The following is a 16,998-nucleotide window of genomic DNA, read 5'->3' on the forward strand; positions in this document are numbered from 1 at the left end:
GTGTTTAAGAATGATGCGGTAACTGTGTGGTGTTCGATCAGTTTATAACTGGTTTATGTTTGTAAAACACCTCGTTATGCATTAAACGTGTATTTATTATAATTTGTATCTAAGTAGGTACAGTAGTTAGTAGGTATTTAGGTCCTAGGAACATCGTTATCTGGGGAGTCTGGTTCTGTGTTCTACATTCATGTGATTAGGCAAAATGCAGATGTATATGTATGTACATATTTAGATAAGGTTATTTAAACACAGATTGACTAAAATTTTACGCTAAATTGGATACTGGGTAAATAGAAATAGAAAGTTTTCGGCAGTCGTGCCGAAATTGATCAGTGCTAGCCGTGAACCGCGTTTCGACGTGACACCGCGCGTGTATGCGCTTTCCCCGGCCTTATTGAAAATTGCGCGAAACAACGGCGCGGGGAGCGGCAATCGATCGCGCTGTTTGTAAACATTGCGGCACCGGCCTTAACAGACAGGTTAGAATTACTTAACATTATTGGATAGTTCGTTTAGCTCACCTGTATGGTTTGTGCGCTCTCCTTGTCGAGGAGGAATTCCATGGACTTGTGTGGGCGCGGCGCGCGCTGGTCGGGCGGGGCCAGCGCCAGCAGCGAGCGCGCGTGCAGCACCGTGCGCTGCGTGTCCACGTCCGTCTCCAGCACTCCTGGAGCGGGCGGCGGGCGCGCCCGCGGAGGCTTGTGCGCCACGCCGCCCGCCGGGGGTCCCGCCGCGCGCGACACCTCCTCCTTCAACGGGATACGGACATATTGCGGCCCGGCCGCCGCGCGCGGTCCCTGCCCCGCGTCTGCCGGGCTCGGAGCACCCCGCCCGTTCGCGCCTGCGCGAGTCTTCTTCTCCTTGCGTCCCGAGAAACGGAAGTTCGCGAAGCGGGATAAGAAGCCCGCTATGCGGCTGCGCGGAGCGCGCGCGCCCGCGTCCGTCATCGCAGCGCAACGGTCTGAGTGCGGCGCGCGCGGCGCCTCGACCCCCACCACTATTACCTCCGCGTCCGCCGCGTCGTCGCTCGCGCTCGTGGATGATACGCTCTCGCTCGTGGATGAGGCGCTCGCCTCGCGCCAGCTGACTTCGGCGACCACCGGCGAAAACGTTACGCCTTTGGAACCGGCGGAAATGGAACGCGCGGGCGGCCCGGCCGGCGCTGGCGCCACTAACTGCAGCGACGCGCGCAACTCTTCAGGCGTCTCTCGCGGTGCTTCGCGCGCGCGCAACTCAGGTGTTGAGCGCACCCGTGCGTCACCGGAGCGCAGCGGCGTCGACGAGAACGCTGGCGCGCGCGGCGACGGCGACCGCGGCGGTGACGGCTCCATCCGCCGCCGCAATTCGTCCAAAACGTCGTCCCACGCGCCCCACGAGTCCCGCAGCCTCTTCGCCGTCAGCACGGACAGCTCCCGATCGTAGTTGCCCGTATCTTCCAGCGCGCGTTTCGCGGCCTCGTCGAGTCTCCGTGCGGTGGCTTCCATCTCGCGCGCGAACGCGATCTCGGATTCCGTGGTATCATCGCTGGCAGCGCTGGGTTCTCGCACGGGAGGAGAGGGTTGTCGAGCTATGTAGACAGGGGGAGGTGGTGGAGGATGTACGCGCGGCGGCGGCGGCGGGGGCAGACGCGGACGGCGCGGGCCGCCGCGGTAGTCTAGCGCGGTGAGGTCTGCCACGCTGACGGTGAAGCTCTCGGTGACCTCGAAGGTTTGTCGAAAGCGCGCGCGGTGCGCGGTGGCGTGCCGGCGCGGCTCGGCGCACACGTCGAGCTCGGCTGGGAGGGAGAGGGCGCGCGCAGCGCGGGCTGGACGCCGCTCTGCACTGGGCGAGGCGAGGTTGGGCGCAGAGCCGGCAGCGCCCGGCGCTATTTCGGGCTGCCGACGCAGCGGGGGCGGGCGCCGAGCGCGCTCGCTGTACCCACTGTCCTCACTTAAGTTCTCAGCGGAGAGATGCGGTCGCGGCGCGGGTGGCAGGTGGGCAGGTGGCGGTGAAGCGACGGGAGACTCTAGGGAGTCCGGAGACAGGCTAGGCGACGCCGGCGCCGCGCATGAGCGTTCGAGGGACTCGAACTGAGCGAGGCTGGAGGAGCGGGACAGCGAGCCTGTGCTGGTGGGTGAGGAGGCCCGCTCGCGCCGCCGCCGCTTCGCCGGACAGGCCCACTCGCGCTCTGATTCGCTGTCGCACTCTGATCCTACAACAAAGCACCATTTACACTATACCGCAACTGATCGCGCGCAGTGGGTACGCAGGAGAGTTTCACAGTCCGTGCTAAAGTGCTAAGCTAAGTGCTTTGCTACTATCCAGGATAATTTCTAAACAACACTTCACAAACTTCACGGAGTAAGTTGACTGTACAACAGTTTTCTAACACGTCGCCACGGCCAGAGACCGGCAATGACAATGACGCGAACGCGTCTATGAGATTTTGGAAACAATCCAACTAATGCAGAATTGGGAAACACATGACAGTTGCCAAATAGTTATAGCAACGTCTCATACTTTGTCTCCCCAATACCGTTTTATTACTGTCATGATTTCCTGCACATGAGTGAGCTTGCAAACGCGTGGTTATTTTTGAATCCAGTGAAGTCAAAATATTGCATCTGTCATTTCAACGTGCATATAGTAGCGCCATCTTGTTGTCTTTAGTAGAACTAAAAGGTAGTGTCGTTAATATGCTTCTAAAAGGTGCAGCTATCGCCCGCGAGATGGCGTTAAAAACAAAAACTTACCAGCATTTCCCCGCACGTGTATGACTGAGTCCGCGTCCGAATCAGAAAGCCATGTCGCTGCAGATGACCGCTCGGAACGGAGGTCATCGCTCGTCTCTTCTACTATTGTTTCGAGGTACAGTGCGTGGTTGCTGCCATTGTCGCCTGTGAACAATTTAGTCATTAGTACTGCTACTCGCCGTTAGATGGCGCTAATATACACAAACTAAATAAATTATATTTGAAATGATTACGAAATTATACTACTATGCGTAATTTAATTCGCTTGCAATAAAATTCGCTACGTAGAACAAAATACACACAATAGAGGCTACATAGGTAGTTTAGTGAGATATGTACAATAGTTCATGCATAATACTCGCAGCGCTGAACAATGAGGTTCATTTTCATATGAAATGGCGAGCGCGCCGTGGCGCACAATGGTGCTTTCTCTTATTATTTCATTAGATGACGCAACGATGCACCGCCGAGTCGTGAACGAAAAATGTGAGAGGTCTCATAACAGTCATAACCAGCTTCATTGGTGTCTTAGCTTTTGCAACTTTTTATTCATATTATGATGTTTTATGTTGCTATAATGATAACGTTTTCGATTTAACTAAGTTATAAAGCCTATAAACCACAGAGAATGTGAGTGAAACTTTTTGTATTATGCATTGGAAAGGTACTTAGGTACAGTCAGCTGCAGAACTAAGGCACTTATAAACATCGACAAAACTCAAGGTCAAGATAGTATTTAATTGAAGTTAAGATAAATGTGAGCTGTTGGCAAGCTGCAAAGTAAGTGGAGGGATAAGTGGCGCTGATTGTCACAAACACACGTAATGCCAGCGGCAGCCGTTGGAACTAATTTTACTCCATACGATTCTAAGCCGGTATTGTTTACGCATATATGCCTAACAAATAAAACGAAAGCCAAAACGTCAGATAATCTACAAAAGTAACATCTATGGTTCATGTTACATCTTAGAACAACGTTTAACTTTAATTTGTAAGATATTTGTACAGCTGTAACGTGACCTTGAATGAGTCATAGAACTAGAGATAACGGTGTTGCGTTATTACTGTTATCAGTGAAGGTAATGTCAAGGGAAAGGAAAATGTACGGAGATTTAGCTACGCCATTGAGTAAGTTAATACGGTGCTGAAATGGTGCAAAAAAAGTTTTGATAGCTGAGCTAAGGATAGATGGCGCTGCTCGGCACTATAGGTTTTGTTGTCAAGTATAGAGGGAAGCTTAGAATAGCTTTGTGATCCTAACGAAATAACGGTACTTTTTGTATGAAATTCCATTTCGGGAGAAAACGGTTTCCAATAACTTAATCTTAACAAATCACTTTGATTTAGATGTAGATCGCTTCACCATAATTTATTCTAGGTTAATAGATTAAAAAAAAATTGTTGTATATTGCAAATTTTGAAGAAAGGTAAATTAATAAACTTCTTCATTGTGTCATTAACTCATTAACATACTAAAAACTCATGGAGTATGGAAACTATTTAGAAGTGAAAAAACATTTTCTCTTTTTTTATGGGCGAGTACCTACGTGTTATACTTCCCTCTCAATGTGATAGTTGACTGGTTAGTCAAATCAGTTTCTTTTTTGGAACTGTCAAGTTACCTACTCTTTATAGTTCTCAAAGAACTATTTATTAAATATAAATTGTGTCTGAACATAACTGCGGTCTAGATCTTTCTAATAGTTTGTGGTGCTTTATTTCGTGTATGGTGTGAAATAATTTATTTTAAATACAGGAAACACCCCTATTCGGACAATCTATAGCCGATCAAACAACTTTGTCAGTAGAAAAAGGCGAAAAATTCAAATTGTCTATTGGACGATAACCCTTCGCGCCTACAATTAGCCGCTCTTTTCTACTTACGGAAATATCTTGACAGACTACATAGTTAACTAATGATGTAAAATATTAGGTTAAAATAGTTTAAACTTTAGACAAGAAAAAGTTGATTCGCCTAACTATAACGATGTTTCGATGTGATCGTGTGATCGATTTACCAAGACGCATGCTTTGAGTCGTATTGTCATGTTGTTAGAGGTTAGATTTGACAAATCCGCGCGTCATCGTGGATGACACGAACTACAGACTGATTTATGTTATGTTCAATCTGACATGTCAATTTGTAAACAATTTTTGGATTAAAACGATTTGTATTTCTAGTGACGTCCACACGCAGAATTCCTGTTACATTACACGTATACTCTGGACCCAGCTTTACCTAGTCAAAATACTAGAAATTATTCTCTGAATGCACGTTTAGACGGCCTTAGCGATTCGTGCACATGCCGGCATTGAACCCGGCGGGCCCGTCACTACCGCGACCACTTTAATGGTCGTATCTGCACGCTAAGGCAATTAGGTATCCGGTTTATATGGCATTAGGAAATAGATAGTTGATTTGATCTTTGTGTATCCTAAATTGGATATCGTTCTTACAGATTTAAAACAGCACGGCATGTTTTAAGTGCGCTCCTAAATAAATAAATAAATAAAAGATTTTTAATTTGGCCGTGAAGTGATACAATTATCTTTGAAGCTTTTTCATTCATGTAATCAGAGCATAAATTCGATTGTATAAACTACAAACTGTAAATTTAATATTTCAAACTGAATGGTGATTTGATATGATCTACCTACAGTCGTTACACACACGCACACACACAGTTACAGTCGGTACAGTCGTAGTGTTCGTCTAACGACCTTCTCATAAGAGGAATTTTGGACGAAGGGTGTAAAGTTTCGGCGATTCCGCGGCCGGCTCCCTGACACAGCCGGGTTGCGAAATGCATCGCAGCCATGTGTATTATTTATGTTGTTGCCTGAAAATAAAACTTTTTCATTTCATTTCGTATCCATACAAGGATAACCTTTTTTTTGTTGGTGTGGGAATGCTGGTACGCATCGTCCCCCTGGTCTGAGGTGGGCCAATTTTTGGGGGGGAGGGGGATCTGGGACTCTCAGATACCGACTCTTTCCATTGAGAAAGAGGGGGAGGAGCCTACTAAACCCAGAGCGGCGTTTTCCACAAACCTTTAAATAAGTCATGAATTAATGCATAAAGCTTTATTTTAACCCATACAGATTAAATTTAACAAAACTATGTCAATTTAAAATATAATACATATTCATGAATTATGTATTTCAATATATAATTCATATTAATAGACCCCGAAGTATGAAGTGGCAGTTCATGGCCTTCACTAAATTAAAAAGCTACTTTGTCTCACTCCCTGGAATGACGAAAGTAGGCTTGTTCGAGCTGCTGAGATGAAAATTATTTTCCTTCGTCCGTTTGGTTGGAAGTCGGCACTAATTCATATTTATATTTTAGATATATTTTATTATTTAATACCTTCTTGTATTGTGTAACAAAGAGCCTATTAAGTGTCCCACTGCTGGGCAAAGGTCTCTTCTCTAGACTTCCAATCTTCCCAATGGACTGCAGCATCCGTCCAGTTGATGAGAAATGCGTCCAGATCGTCCCGCCATCTCCTTTTAGGCCGACATGCCGTTTACGTTGTGGCACCCACTCCGTAATTATAATTATAAGTAAAAAAAAAATATTACTGCCAGTATTAGGTACATTTTGGGTCATAAATAGACACACTTGAATTATAAAGGAATAAAAAATATCACCATCATGCCATAATATCATTATTCTATGTTTTTTTAATCCGTATGGATTCCCCCCTACCCCCTTCGGATAAAATCCTCCTCTAAAATATTCCAGGTTTCTCTATCCTTCACTATGTCTAAAGAGCAAATAGAAAGTATAAAGAAAAGCCAGTAAATAGGTAGGTATGTTTATCTTAGAGATTAAAGATTGCCTCGGACTCGGATCGATTCGTTTCGATTAGCTATCGCCTTTCGAGACTTTCTAGGCTTAGAAGCTTATAAACTCTTATAAGTTTACAAGTCATTTAACGTAAAACGACATTATATTAATAAATATGATGTTATAAACTGGAATAGATGAATATATGTTATTGCGAACGCAACTTTTAATTTGTATAGAATCTAAATATATTCCCAACATTCCCAATGCAGTAGCGAAACGCAGCCGTCGGGCTCGGCTAGTATTCGGATGCTTTCTCAAAAGCACGAATAATACGAGTAGCGCTCTTGACTACATATAAATAACCCTACATTCTGTATTAATGGCACCAATCATGGAACATCTAAGAGAAAATTTGGAGTGTTTTTGATATTTCACCGACACCTGTAAAATTTCCACCGCTTTACTTTAAAAGCTTAAAGTTGAATGTCCAATTCGTCCTTTATGATTTCTATGTATTGTATTGAATGAAAGCTACTGCAATTGGTTTCAATATTATTAACCAATTAAAACTGTGTTTTTTTTGCTCCAGCCATTCATTTTCAAAATAACAAATATCAATGAAAAATTAAACTTAAGCAGCTCTTTGGCTCTTGTTTATGGTAAAATGTTGCCAGCGATTAAAAACTGATGATAAATACTTGTTTTACAGGATTTGTGCATACGAGTACCATCCCATTACTGATGCCTGTTCCATTATAGGGGTGTATACTATATAACGATAAAAAATGTTCGGTCCGTTGAGATTCGTTGTAGAGGTTTTTCCACAGTATTTTGCACTGTATTTGCAAGGGCAGACTCTAAAGGGTAATGTTGGCTCGATAGAAAAACTCGAAAACATGTCTAATGTCTCATTTGTCAAATCTAACCTTTAATAACATGACATTACCAATCAAGGCACCCGTCTTCCTGAATGACACGATCTAAAATATCGTAGCAGTTTAATTTTAGAATAAAATTGCTTAAGAAATAGTCGAGGAACCAAACCAACAAAATTTTAAACGCAAGTTAAGGTAAAACCTCGCGCGATAATTTCTTCCCTCGCAAGTTTCACGTAGCACGCTATATCTTTTGTCCCCTTCCGATTTCGTGGCTTTTCGGGCCTGTTGTGATGTCAACTGGTCGAGCGGGCTTTCAACATTGCGTGCAACGACAATTAGCAATTTCGTCAAACCGCAAGTACCGTTTTTGTTTACGCGTGTCGCTATCCGTGACGTTAACCAGTATTTGTTGAGCCCTCGTATGAAACGTTACGTGGGAGTTGAGAGCTCAAGTTACACAAGATTGATTGAGGCCAGTGGCTCCAATGGTTTCAATTTAGAAACACTAATGAATGTCTGTCGACACTGATTTGTTTGGAACGTGAATATAAAAAAGTTTAAAAGGGAAGCATAGCTTTGCGATCCTAGAGAAGTAAGGGTACTTTTTCTATGTTATTCCATTTCGGGAAAAATGTTTTTAGCATTAACTAAATCTCAACAAATCACTTTAATTTGGGTGTCGATCGCTTCAGCATAATATATTCTAGGTTTAGCTTTGAAAAAAAAGTGAAAAAAAAGGAAAACCTATAAACCTAGTTTTTCATTGTGTCAGTAACATACAAAAAAATCATGGACAAAAGAAAATATTTAGAAGTAGAAAAAAGTTTTCTCCTTTTGTATGGAATAGTACACTTCCCTCTTAACAACCTCAAAAAAAAATTATGACTTGGTCTCGGAAATAAGAAAATAGTAAAAACTGCGAATTTTACTATCATTTGTACAGATATTATTACATTATAGGCTGAATACCCAGACAGTCCCATGTGCAGAGCATGCATGGAAGAAGAAGAAACAACAAAAGATATTCTCCTACACTGCAAACAGGTGGAAGTATACAGGAACAAATACCTAGGGGCTCCGTGCACACTAAGAGGGGCAGTTAGCAACCTGAAGACACTTCTAGGCTTCGTGGAGGAGCAGAGGTGGTTAGAGTAGCGCTATCTCGTTTCACGCAAAATAGGGAGAAAATGGCACAATGGTTGTCGACTTCTAACTATGCGGAATACCGAATAGTTGCCGAATATTCGTGGCATCTCGAATAATTATCGAATCTGTTGGCCAAGTTTCACGAGAAAAATGCGACCTGTAGAGGCAGTGGGGAGACTCTAGAGCGTACTGGCGTATTTGGCTCAACATTGCTCCGAGCAATTATTAGGATTGGCACAAATTGACGTCCCTTTGCGTGTACCACCACAGATAAGATAATGACTTGAATTTTGACAACCCGAAATAGCTGAAAGGGAGAGTGTCATACGGTAGTAAGGGACAGCATGATTTGTCACTGAATCGCTGTCAAACTTCGGTTTTGTACGATTTGTCATTTCTGTATAGGTTAATATACGGACATACAAAAGTATTTTTGCCCAAGCTGAAACTGAGACCTTCGCTTTCGCTCGGTCAACTGTCAGAATTAAGCAACGGTTATTAAAGAACTAATATTGCCCTGACCAATAACTAAACGCCGCTATTAAAGCAATTTAAAAGTTTTTACAGTCTTTATAGCACTCTTAAACGCGTGGTTATTAATTATTATATTACTCTCAAGGGCGTATATGATCTTATAATTTACAGTAGGCATCGCTTTGTAAATGCCGCGCGAGAAATAAACGCCAGTAATAGCTTTTTCACCACACCAACTGGTAAAGGCCCTCTTGATTGTTCAAAAACTAATGAGAAAGTTGCATTTTATCTACATGTGGGGCAAAGTAATCAGATCCAAATTTTGAGTTATTTCCTTATGTTACCTGGTGGAATTAACGGTGAGTAAGGTTGCCAGAGCTCAACGAGGGGGGTGGGGTTAGGGTCGGCAACGCGCATGTAACTCCTCTGGAGTTGCAGGTGTACATAGGCTACGGAGACTGCTTACCATCAGGCAGGCCGTATGCTTGTTTGCCACCGACGTAGTATATAAAAAAAAAGATAAATTTTATATTACGTTAATTTGGATTTGATGATTTTTTTTTGTATTTCATTACTTAGTATTTTCCTCGCGTTGATGTGGTGAAAAATTATGACTTTTTTAACCCAGTGCCTTAAAACCCTCGCAACACGTAAGATTCCACTTCTCGAACCACTCTACGCTCTTGGTTCAATTTTGGAATCTTTCGCTTGCTCGGGTATCAAACATTAGCACAACAACTTTGCCCCCTTGGAAGAACTTGACGTTCCTTTGCGTGCACAACCACTGATAAGATAATCAATCGAATTTTGACAACCCTAAATAGCCGAAACGGATGTGCCATACATTAGAAAGAGACAACATGATTCCTCTATGAACCGCTGTCAAAGTTCGGTTTTGTAGGAAGTTTCCTTTAACGGTAGTACAGTCGCAGTCGCCTGCAGATTTATCGGAGCGGCCAAGGCGCTCACAAATATCTTAACACGCCTCTATGGTCCAGACGTTAGAGTGCGTGTTCAAATATTTTTGAGCACCTCGGCCACTCCGATATATTTGATGGCGACTGAACTATTATTTATTTTGTGGCGAGTTGTAACATTAGTCGTTTATAAAGTATTGTTGGTAACAACGGGTTTTGCCCGCGCGGGCCAATGCACGTTTAATTTCATTATTGATTGAATTATATGAATTTAAATGTTGTTTGGGTCCCAGGTTGCTGCATTTGCATGCAATGTTGAACTGAATAATTTCTAGACCCAGCCTTACAGACGAAAAATCCAAAAACAACCACAGAAATTTGAACCTATTGTGTAAGAAATAGAGTTTATTACGCGTTGTTTGAACCAGATCTAAACAATGCAAAAACGACTCTGTTTCAATTGAATATGATTTAAATTTCAACGAATTGACGAAGTACTATAGCTAGGATCTTGGGCTTTACTTAGACTTACTAATAACTACTTCTGTCCAGTACCTAATGAGCGGGCAGTCGAGGTGCTGGACTAGCACCTAGTGTTAAGCCTTACATAGTGTTATGCCTAACATAATGTTAAGCCTTACATAGTGTTAAGCCTTACATAGTGTTAAATCTAAAATGTTACTAACAAAATGTGAATCGCTTTTTTGATCTGAAATTACGTTTATTTTTGTCTAACGCCCTGTTAGTACTCCCGCGCACACGTCGTAGCAATAAGGTCACTCTTTTATGTATAATGGCATAAAATCCGTCCGTTCGCGCCTCGGCGAACATGCCTGATTCACCACAGTACCTCGTTAGCCTTAACAGCATCCTAAGGATATTATTGTACTGGACACGTGTTGGTCTGTGTATAACATGCCCACAGACGCACTTGTAAAATATCTGTGTTCACACAAATAATTGGGTTGTTTCCATCTACAAATCCTAGGGCAGTATCCCAATAAATTCTTTTGGATTATAAGAACATGTTAAACTACTTTTAGGGGACCTGTAATGACCATATTATTGTAAATATTGAATTTAAAATATCTTTTGGCACACGTCACGTGACCAAACTCGAAACGTCATTGAGGATTCTGATGACGTCACAACTCTCGGATTGACCCTGTTGACAGTTAGGCGATAAACAACAAATGACAAATGTCAGTTGACAGTTCGTATCTTCTACGTGAGTATGTAGTTATGTGTCAAACCGTAAACTGTGACGTCACACAATTTTCAAACAGCGTTTTGGGCGCGAAAGCATCTGTGTAAATATATTTTGTTAATTTAACATATTTAAAGCCGTTTTTAGTATAAAAAGTTGAATTATAGGGCAACTTTTAGTTAATATAGAACGTAATAAAAGCGTTTCAAAAAATTGGAAACAACCATATTGCCCTTACCGGAATTACAATCCAGGACCATCGGCTTCCTAAGCAGGGTCACTATCCACTAAGCCAGATCGGTCGTCAAATTGGCCGAAAACAGTTTAAGGTAAGTGCCCCCAAAACGGAACCTTAAGTAGTTGCCAGAGCGTGAAGGGTAACGGTAGCGGCGCTTGGCGGGGTAGCCAAGCATACAGCCTCCGTAAGGTACGATACGGTTGTCGCGTAGGGAGTGCTTCTCAGTCCAATACTACAATTTTTGCCATCAGATATATTGAAGCGGCCAATGTGCTCAAAAATATCTGAACATGCACCTTAAATGAAAAACTAGGTTTATATGTTTCACTTTTTTTTCAAAAACTGCAACCCTTTTAAAAAAAAACATTTTTTTTAAAAGCGAAACCTATATACCTAGAAGATATTATGCTGCAGCGATCGACATCAAAACCAAGGTGATTTGTTATGATTTAGTTAATGGATTTTTTTTCTCGCGAAATGGAATTAAAAAAAAGTACCGTTAGTTCGCTAGGATCGCAAAGCCCTTTCTTTATTCTTCCCTCTTTACGTAAATACTTATGAGTGACATTTAAGTTGCTCATCATTAACACAGTAAAATAATTTTCTATAAGCCACATTTTTGAGTTTGTTTATTTTTAAAACGATCTGCAGGGATGGACGGTTGTTTATCATTTGTCACCAAGCCTGTCACGCTCTAACAAATACGTAAGTGCTAAAGTGATGCATGATATGACATGTGACAGAAATACGACCATGATACCGCTGCATGTAACTTGTTATATAAATTGTGATATCATATAATATAGACATTTTCGCTGCCACAAGTTCAACACTTAGTTAAGTCGCTAGGGCCTCGCTAAGGCTCAAATATGGTGGAAGCGATGCCGCCATAACTTTGATATTTGATCTATTAGATGGCGCTACTTTTTGGTATTTAACACATATCAGTGAAATAATAAGGATTAAAGTGAAATGGCGTTCTAAAAGTTCTGATCTTGTGCCGAGAAATGGCAGTAAATTTACTGTGGCTACAAAGTTTCCTTCCTCAATTTCAAATATTCTTTGGTATCATATCATTTTCCACACCTAAATAAGTTACATTAAAAAGGGTTTCGAGTTGTCAGCCACAGACATATGAATAGACAGTCTAAATCAGCCAATCAAGCGTCAACAATTGCTCTCAGATGGCTTCAAGGTGAATTCCATTCATTTTCACGTGACACGCCACACAAGTCATGAACCAAGTGGAAGAATGGAACTGGAAGAACTAGTCTATGTGAGCTTTTACACATAGTCACTTACTATGTGATACTGCATTTTTAATATAACCGCCAAATGATTGATTATAATGTAAAATTAGACAACTATTCCTAGTGTAGAGTATTTAGATGAAGAGTATTCAGAAGAAAGGTGTCTTTCTAAACCCAGTAGTCCAACTTCGAACATTTTTTATTCTTGTTCGAAATTCAAAATCTCAGACGCAGGGCTGTGCCAAAGCATTACTTGTATTTTCAAATTCCTTGATTATTTTAATTCCAGTACAAACATAAAATGGTAAGTATTCAAGTATTTTCCTTTTGTTGTGGTACATCGTTTGTATTGCATTGTTGATATGTTTATACGACTGTCTGGTTTCTAAATAAATAAAAATAAATAAAATGTAGACGTATACTGGGCAACATGGTCACTATACAAGTTGTTGATATATTTAAGAGAATAATTGGTATTATATTTAGTAAAAATAAATATTTTAGCGTACTAAAGGTCGACTCTAAATCGAACTCTCCGTATAGTTTTATTAACAAATCGTTTTTGCTCGCCGGCGACGGTCCATCCGGGCGCAACCCTTAGCAAACATCCTTAAACATGCTTAAATCTGTCGTGTCGTCACTTGTTTTTATTTTACCCGAGATCTGTACATTTTTTTGTTCGAAGTCGGTGTACCTAAGAACACTGGCGTAAGTGCCACGTTTAGAATAAAAAAAAAGTTATGATGATGCATTACGTGCTGGATGATTTTGCAGTCTCTGAAAGAGAAGAGTCGTGAAATGTATGGGATCCAATACATTCTACGGCTCTTCTCTCAGCAGAGACTTTTAAGAGAAAAGACAAGACGTTTTTTTAACGAAACATGTGTGTTAATTCTTTAGAGCCTACACTAACTACCCGTATAATACAACATTTTCAGCAATAAAAGGACACAAGTTTGCGTAGCGTGTGTAGCGTAATGTTTTAAAATTAGTGGTTGATATGACCGGTAGTGACACTTTATTTGACTATATATGATATAAGTATGTAGGTAGCGACACTATCTCAGACAGTGGGGGAAACTGCAGCGTTCGGGTGTTCTCGTCTCCGTTCGGCATTGCTACGAGCAATTAGGTTTGGCAGAACTTAACGTTTCTTTGCGTACACAACCACAGATAAAATCATCACTTGAATTTTGACAACCCTAAATAGCCGGGATAGTGCCATACATTAGAAAGAGACAACACGATTCGTCCGAATCACTCTCAAACTTCGGTTTTGTAGGAAGTTTCCTTTCTGTACGGTAGTACTATTATTTATTCTGTCTCATCAATGAAGTAGGCGAGTGCGTAACATTTTTGAATATGTCTAAACTGCGTGCAAAAGGTTAATGTCAACGTCAAGGCCATTGTCACGATTCGGTGACCACACCGTATTAGTTAGAACCAAAGGCCACGTTTTACTAGACGAAGCCACAGTCTAGTCGAACAGGTTTGTGAATTAGTTTGCTCCAGATACAGCTCTGAGCGTAATATCCGGTCGAACATAGAATAGTTTACACTTAAAATATTACTACTACTTATTATTAAATTGTTAAAAAACGTTTTTTTATTGGTATTAACTCTGAAACTAGGCGAATAAATTTTTTTTTATATGACATTATAGTTTCTAAATACGATCCGGAATATCTGTTAAAATATTTCCGTTTCCTCGCGGGCACCGTGTATAAGTATAAGGAGATATTAAGATATTGATGCTGTTTAAATCATATCTCTTCCGAATTTGAGTACAAATTATAATGCCGGTCTGGCTGGTTGACGACCGGTCTGGCCTAGTGGGTAGTGACTGCCTATCAAGCCGATGGTCCTGGGTTCGAATCCCGGTAAGGGCATTTATTTGTATGCTGAGCACAGATATTTGTTCCCAAGTCATGGATGTCTTCTATGCATTTAAGTATATACTATGTATCGTTGTCTGAGTACCCACAACACAAGCCTTCTTGAGCTTACTGGGTAAAAATGTCCCTATAATATTGATTATTATTAATATTATTTATTACTGCCCCAAAAGCACGCATAATAGCCGTATTCGCTCCGTGCACGACAATGGCGCCGCCCTAGTGGGTGTGAGACAAGTTTGTTTGACAGTTGGCAGCTGCCAAATAGTATGAAAATCTCGTCCCGCGAAAGTTTATATTTTCACCGCGTCGTTTGTATTTCTCTCACCACCAACTTCGCACATAGCCAATATCATCGATACCAGAATTGAGGTCTCATACACAAAAATATACCACGTAATGTAATGGAAATCCCGTGGGAAAGTATTTTAACCCTGGTTTCAAAAGATTTTAATAGATTAAAATCATATACATAATACCACGCATGAGCTGTGGGGCGACACTCCTACTTTCGGGCATTCTCGGCTCCGTTCGGCTCAGCATTGCTCCGAGCAATTATTAGGGTTGGCACAACTTGACGTCCCTATGGGTGCACGACCACAGATAAGATAATGACTTGAATTTTGGCAACCCTAAATAGCGGAAAGGGATAGTGCCATACATTAGAAAGGGACAGCCTGAATCGCGGTCAAACTTCGGCTTTGTAAGAAGTGTCAATTCTGTACGGTAGCACTATTATTTATTCTGTGGCATGAATAAATTCTCGATTATACTCGCGATACATTCATAAATGTAGGTACATTAATTCGATTTTACACTGTCGTGTATCAAAAACATGTGAGTTAAGCCGCTAAATTTGTTTAATGTGTACACATAAATACTTAGTCCATTATTTACTCAATGTTAATGTTGTTCTTTCAAATTGCCGTTGATAGATGGCGTTAATAGATCAACTGAAACTGACATTTATAAGTCAAATTCAAACTTTCATTCAAATTTAATGTTAAACTAAAATCAACCTTATAACTTACAGTATAATAGTCAAATTTAGATACAAAATTCAAATGTCTGAATAAATTAGAGCTGCGACAGATTAGAAACGCATTGACGATTCTAATTTGCTCAAAGGAAAATATTGTTTTGCTTAGATATACTTTTAATGCATGATTGAAAATCATTTTAACATTTCCAAACAAAATACTTATTTAAATATTTTAAACTAGTGTTTCTGTGAGCTGTAGGCCTCGCGATGTGTTCAGAAACCGCGATGTTACGACCGGAATGCTAGAATGTCGTTTTTAAATGAGATAGGTTCATGTGTCTTTTGTGTAAAGTTTAGCTTGGATGTGTATGAATAGAGCACGAGCCAGGAGCAGGTTTCTAGGTTAACGGTTATGTGTGATGAACCCTCGTGGACGTCAGCTGCCGCTCCGTTGGTGGGTTGAGGGATGGCAGCCACCGAAACACGTAAAAAAAATTGTCATCGCCTCCCGTTTGATACTTTGTCGGATTTAGATGCCCACTTAAAAAAATCGTCACCCGGTAGCATCGCGGTGGAAACAGCGTTAGCTGATCGCATGAACACGTAAAAAAGAAGCGCTTTACCTTTTTATTATAGTTATAAAAAAATCATGAAACTTTGTATGTAGCCTCCCATCAGGCGTTTTTAATAAACGAATTACGCATTACGCATACTTTGAGGACATAAGTGGTAAGGTGCGTATTTCTTACATGTTCATATGACCAGCTGACGGTCTTTCCATCGCGATACAACCGGCTGACTATTTTTTTAATTCATGATAGTACAATGTATCAGCCGGGAGGCGATGATCGACGATATGCGTTATGCACCTGGTCCGAGGTTTAGGACTAAATGTAAGTCTGATATTTAGATTATACTCTGTATCTTTAGGTATTTAAATAAAAGTAAACAAACAATTTGTAACTTTTCGGGTAGTTATAACATTGATTGGTTAACCAACCAAATACAAAACCGCCTGGATCTATCGTCGAACGACCTGACTTGAACCTACATTATTTGATCGTGTAATGTTTTCACCTACCCTCAACTGGCTTAAGGAGCCATTTGAAGGTATATTTTGTTTACTTTTTTTTAAATACCTAATGATACAGAGTATAGCTAGCAGTAACATTAGGTACTCTGTCATCGCATGGGTAAATAATTCACCGATTTCTCGATAAGATTCTTGCTGCAACCGTCACCCTTCATCGCGCACGCGCTATTATGTGACGCAATTTTTTCACTTATAATAGTCGCTGTGATCTTAAACTTAATTATTCATTATCTACGTAATATCATATAATAAAATATAGTTCACTGGTAGATAATTCCGTCAGGCATTAACCCCGTTATTTGCATGTAAGTATATTGTGCAATAGAAACAAAACTAAATACCTAATATGCATAACAATAAATCAATGTTATGTGCAATCGGTAT

The 16,998-nt window shown here is 41.1% G+C and overlaps 1 protein-coding gene across 1 annotated transcript in view; it reads right to left on the reverse strand.

Moving 5' to 3' along the window:
- Window positions 1–16,998, reverse strand: part of LOC133524556 (serine/arginine repetitive matrix protein 2) — a 202,417-nt gene that overhangs the window by 142,554 nt on the left and 42,865 nt on the right. Inside the window, exons 2-3 of the mRNA XM_061860642.1 lie at window positions 2,736–2,879; window positions 525–2,194 (exon numbers count right to left, since the gene is read on the reverse strand). Of these exons, the coding sequence (XP_061716626.1) occupies window positions 525–2,194; window positions 2,736–2,879 (1,814 nt within the window). The remainder of the gene's footprint in view (window positions 1–524; window positions 2,195–2,735; window positions 2,880–16,998) is intronic.

This window comes from Cydia pomonella, chromosome 1 (genome assembly GCF_033807575.1).
Source record: "Cydia pomonella isolate Wapato2018A chromosome 1, ilCydPomo1, whole genome shotgun sequence".
Taxonomy (NCBI): domain Eukaryota; kingdom Metazoa; phylum Arthropoda; class Insecta; order Lepidoptera; family Tortricidae; genus Cydia; species Cydia pomonella.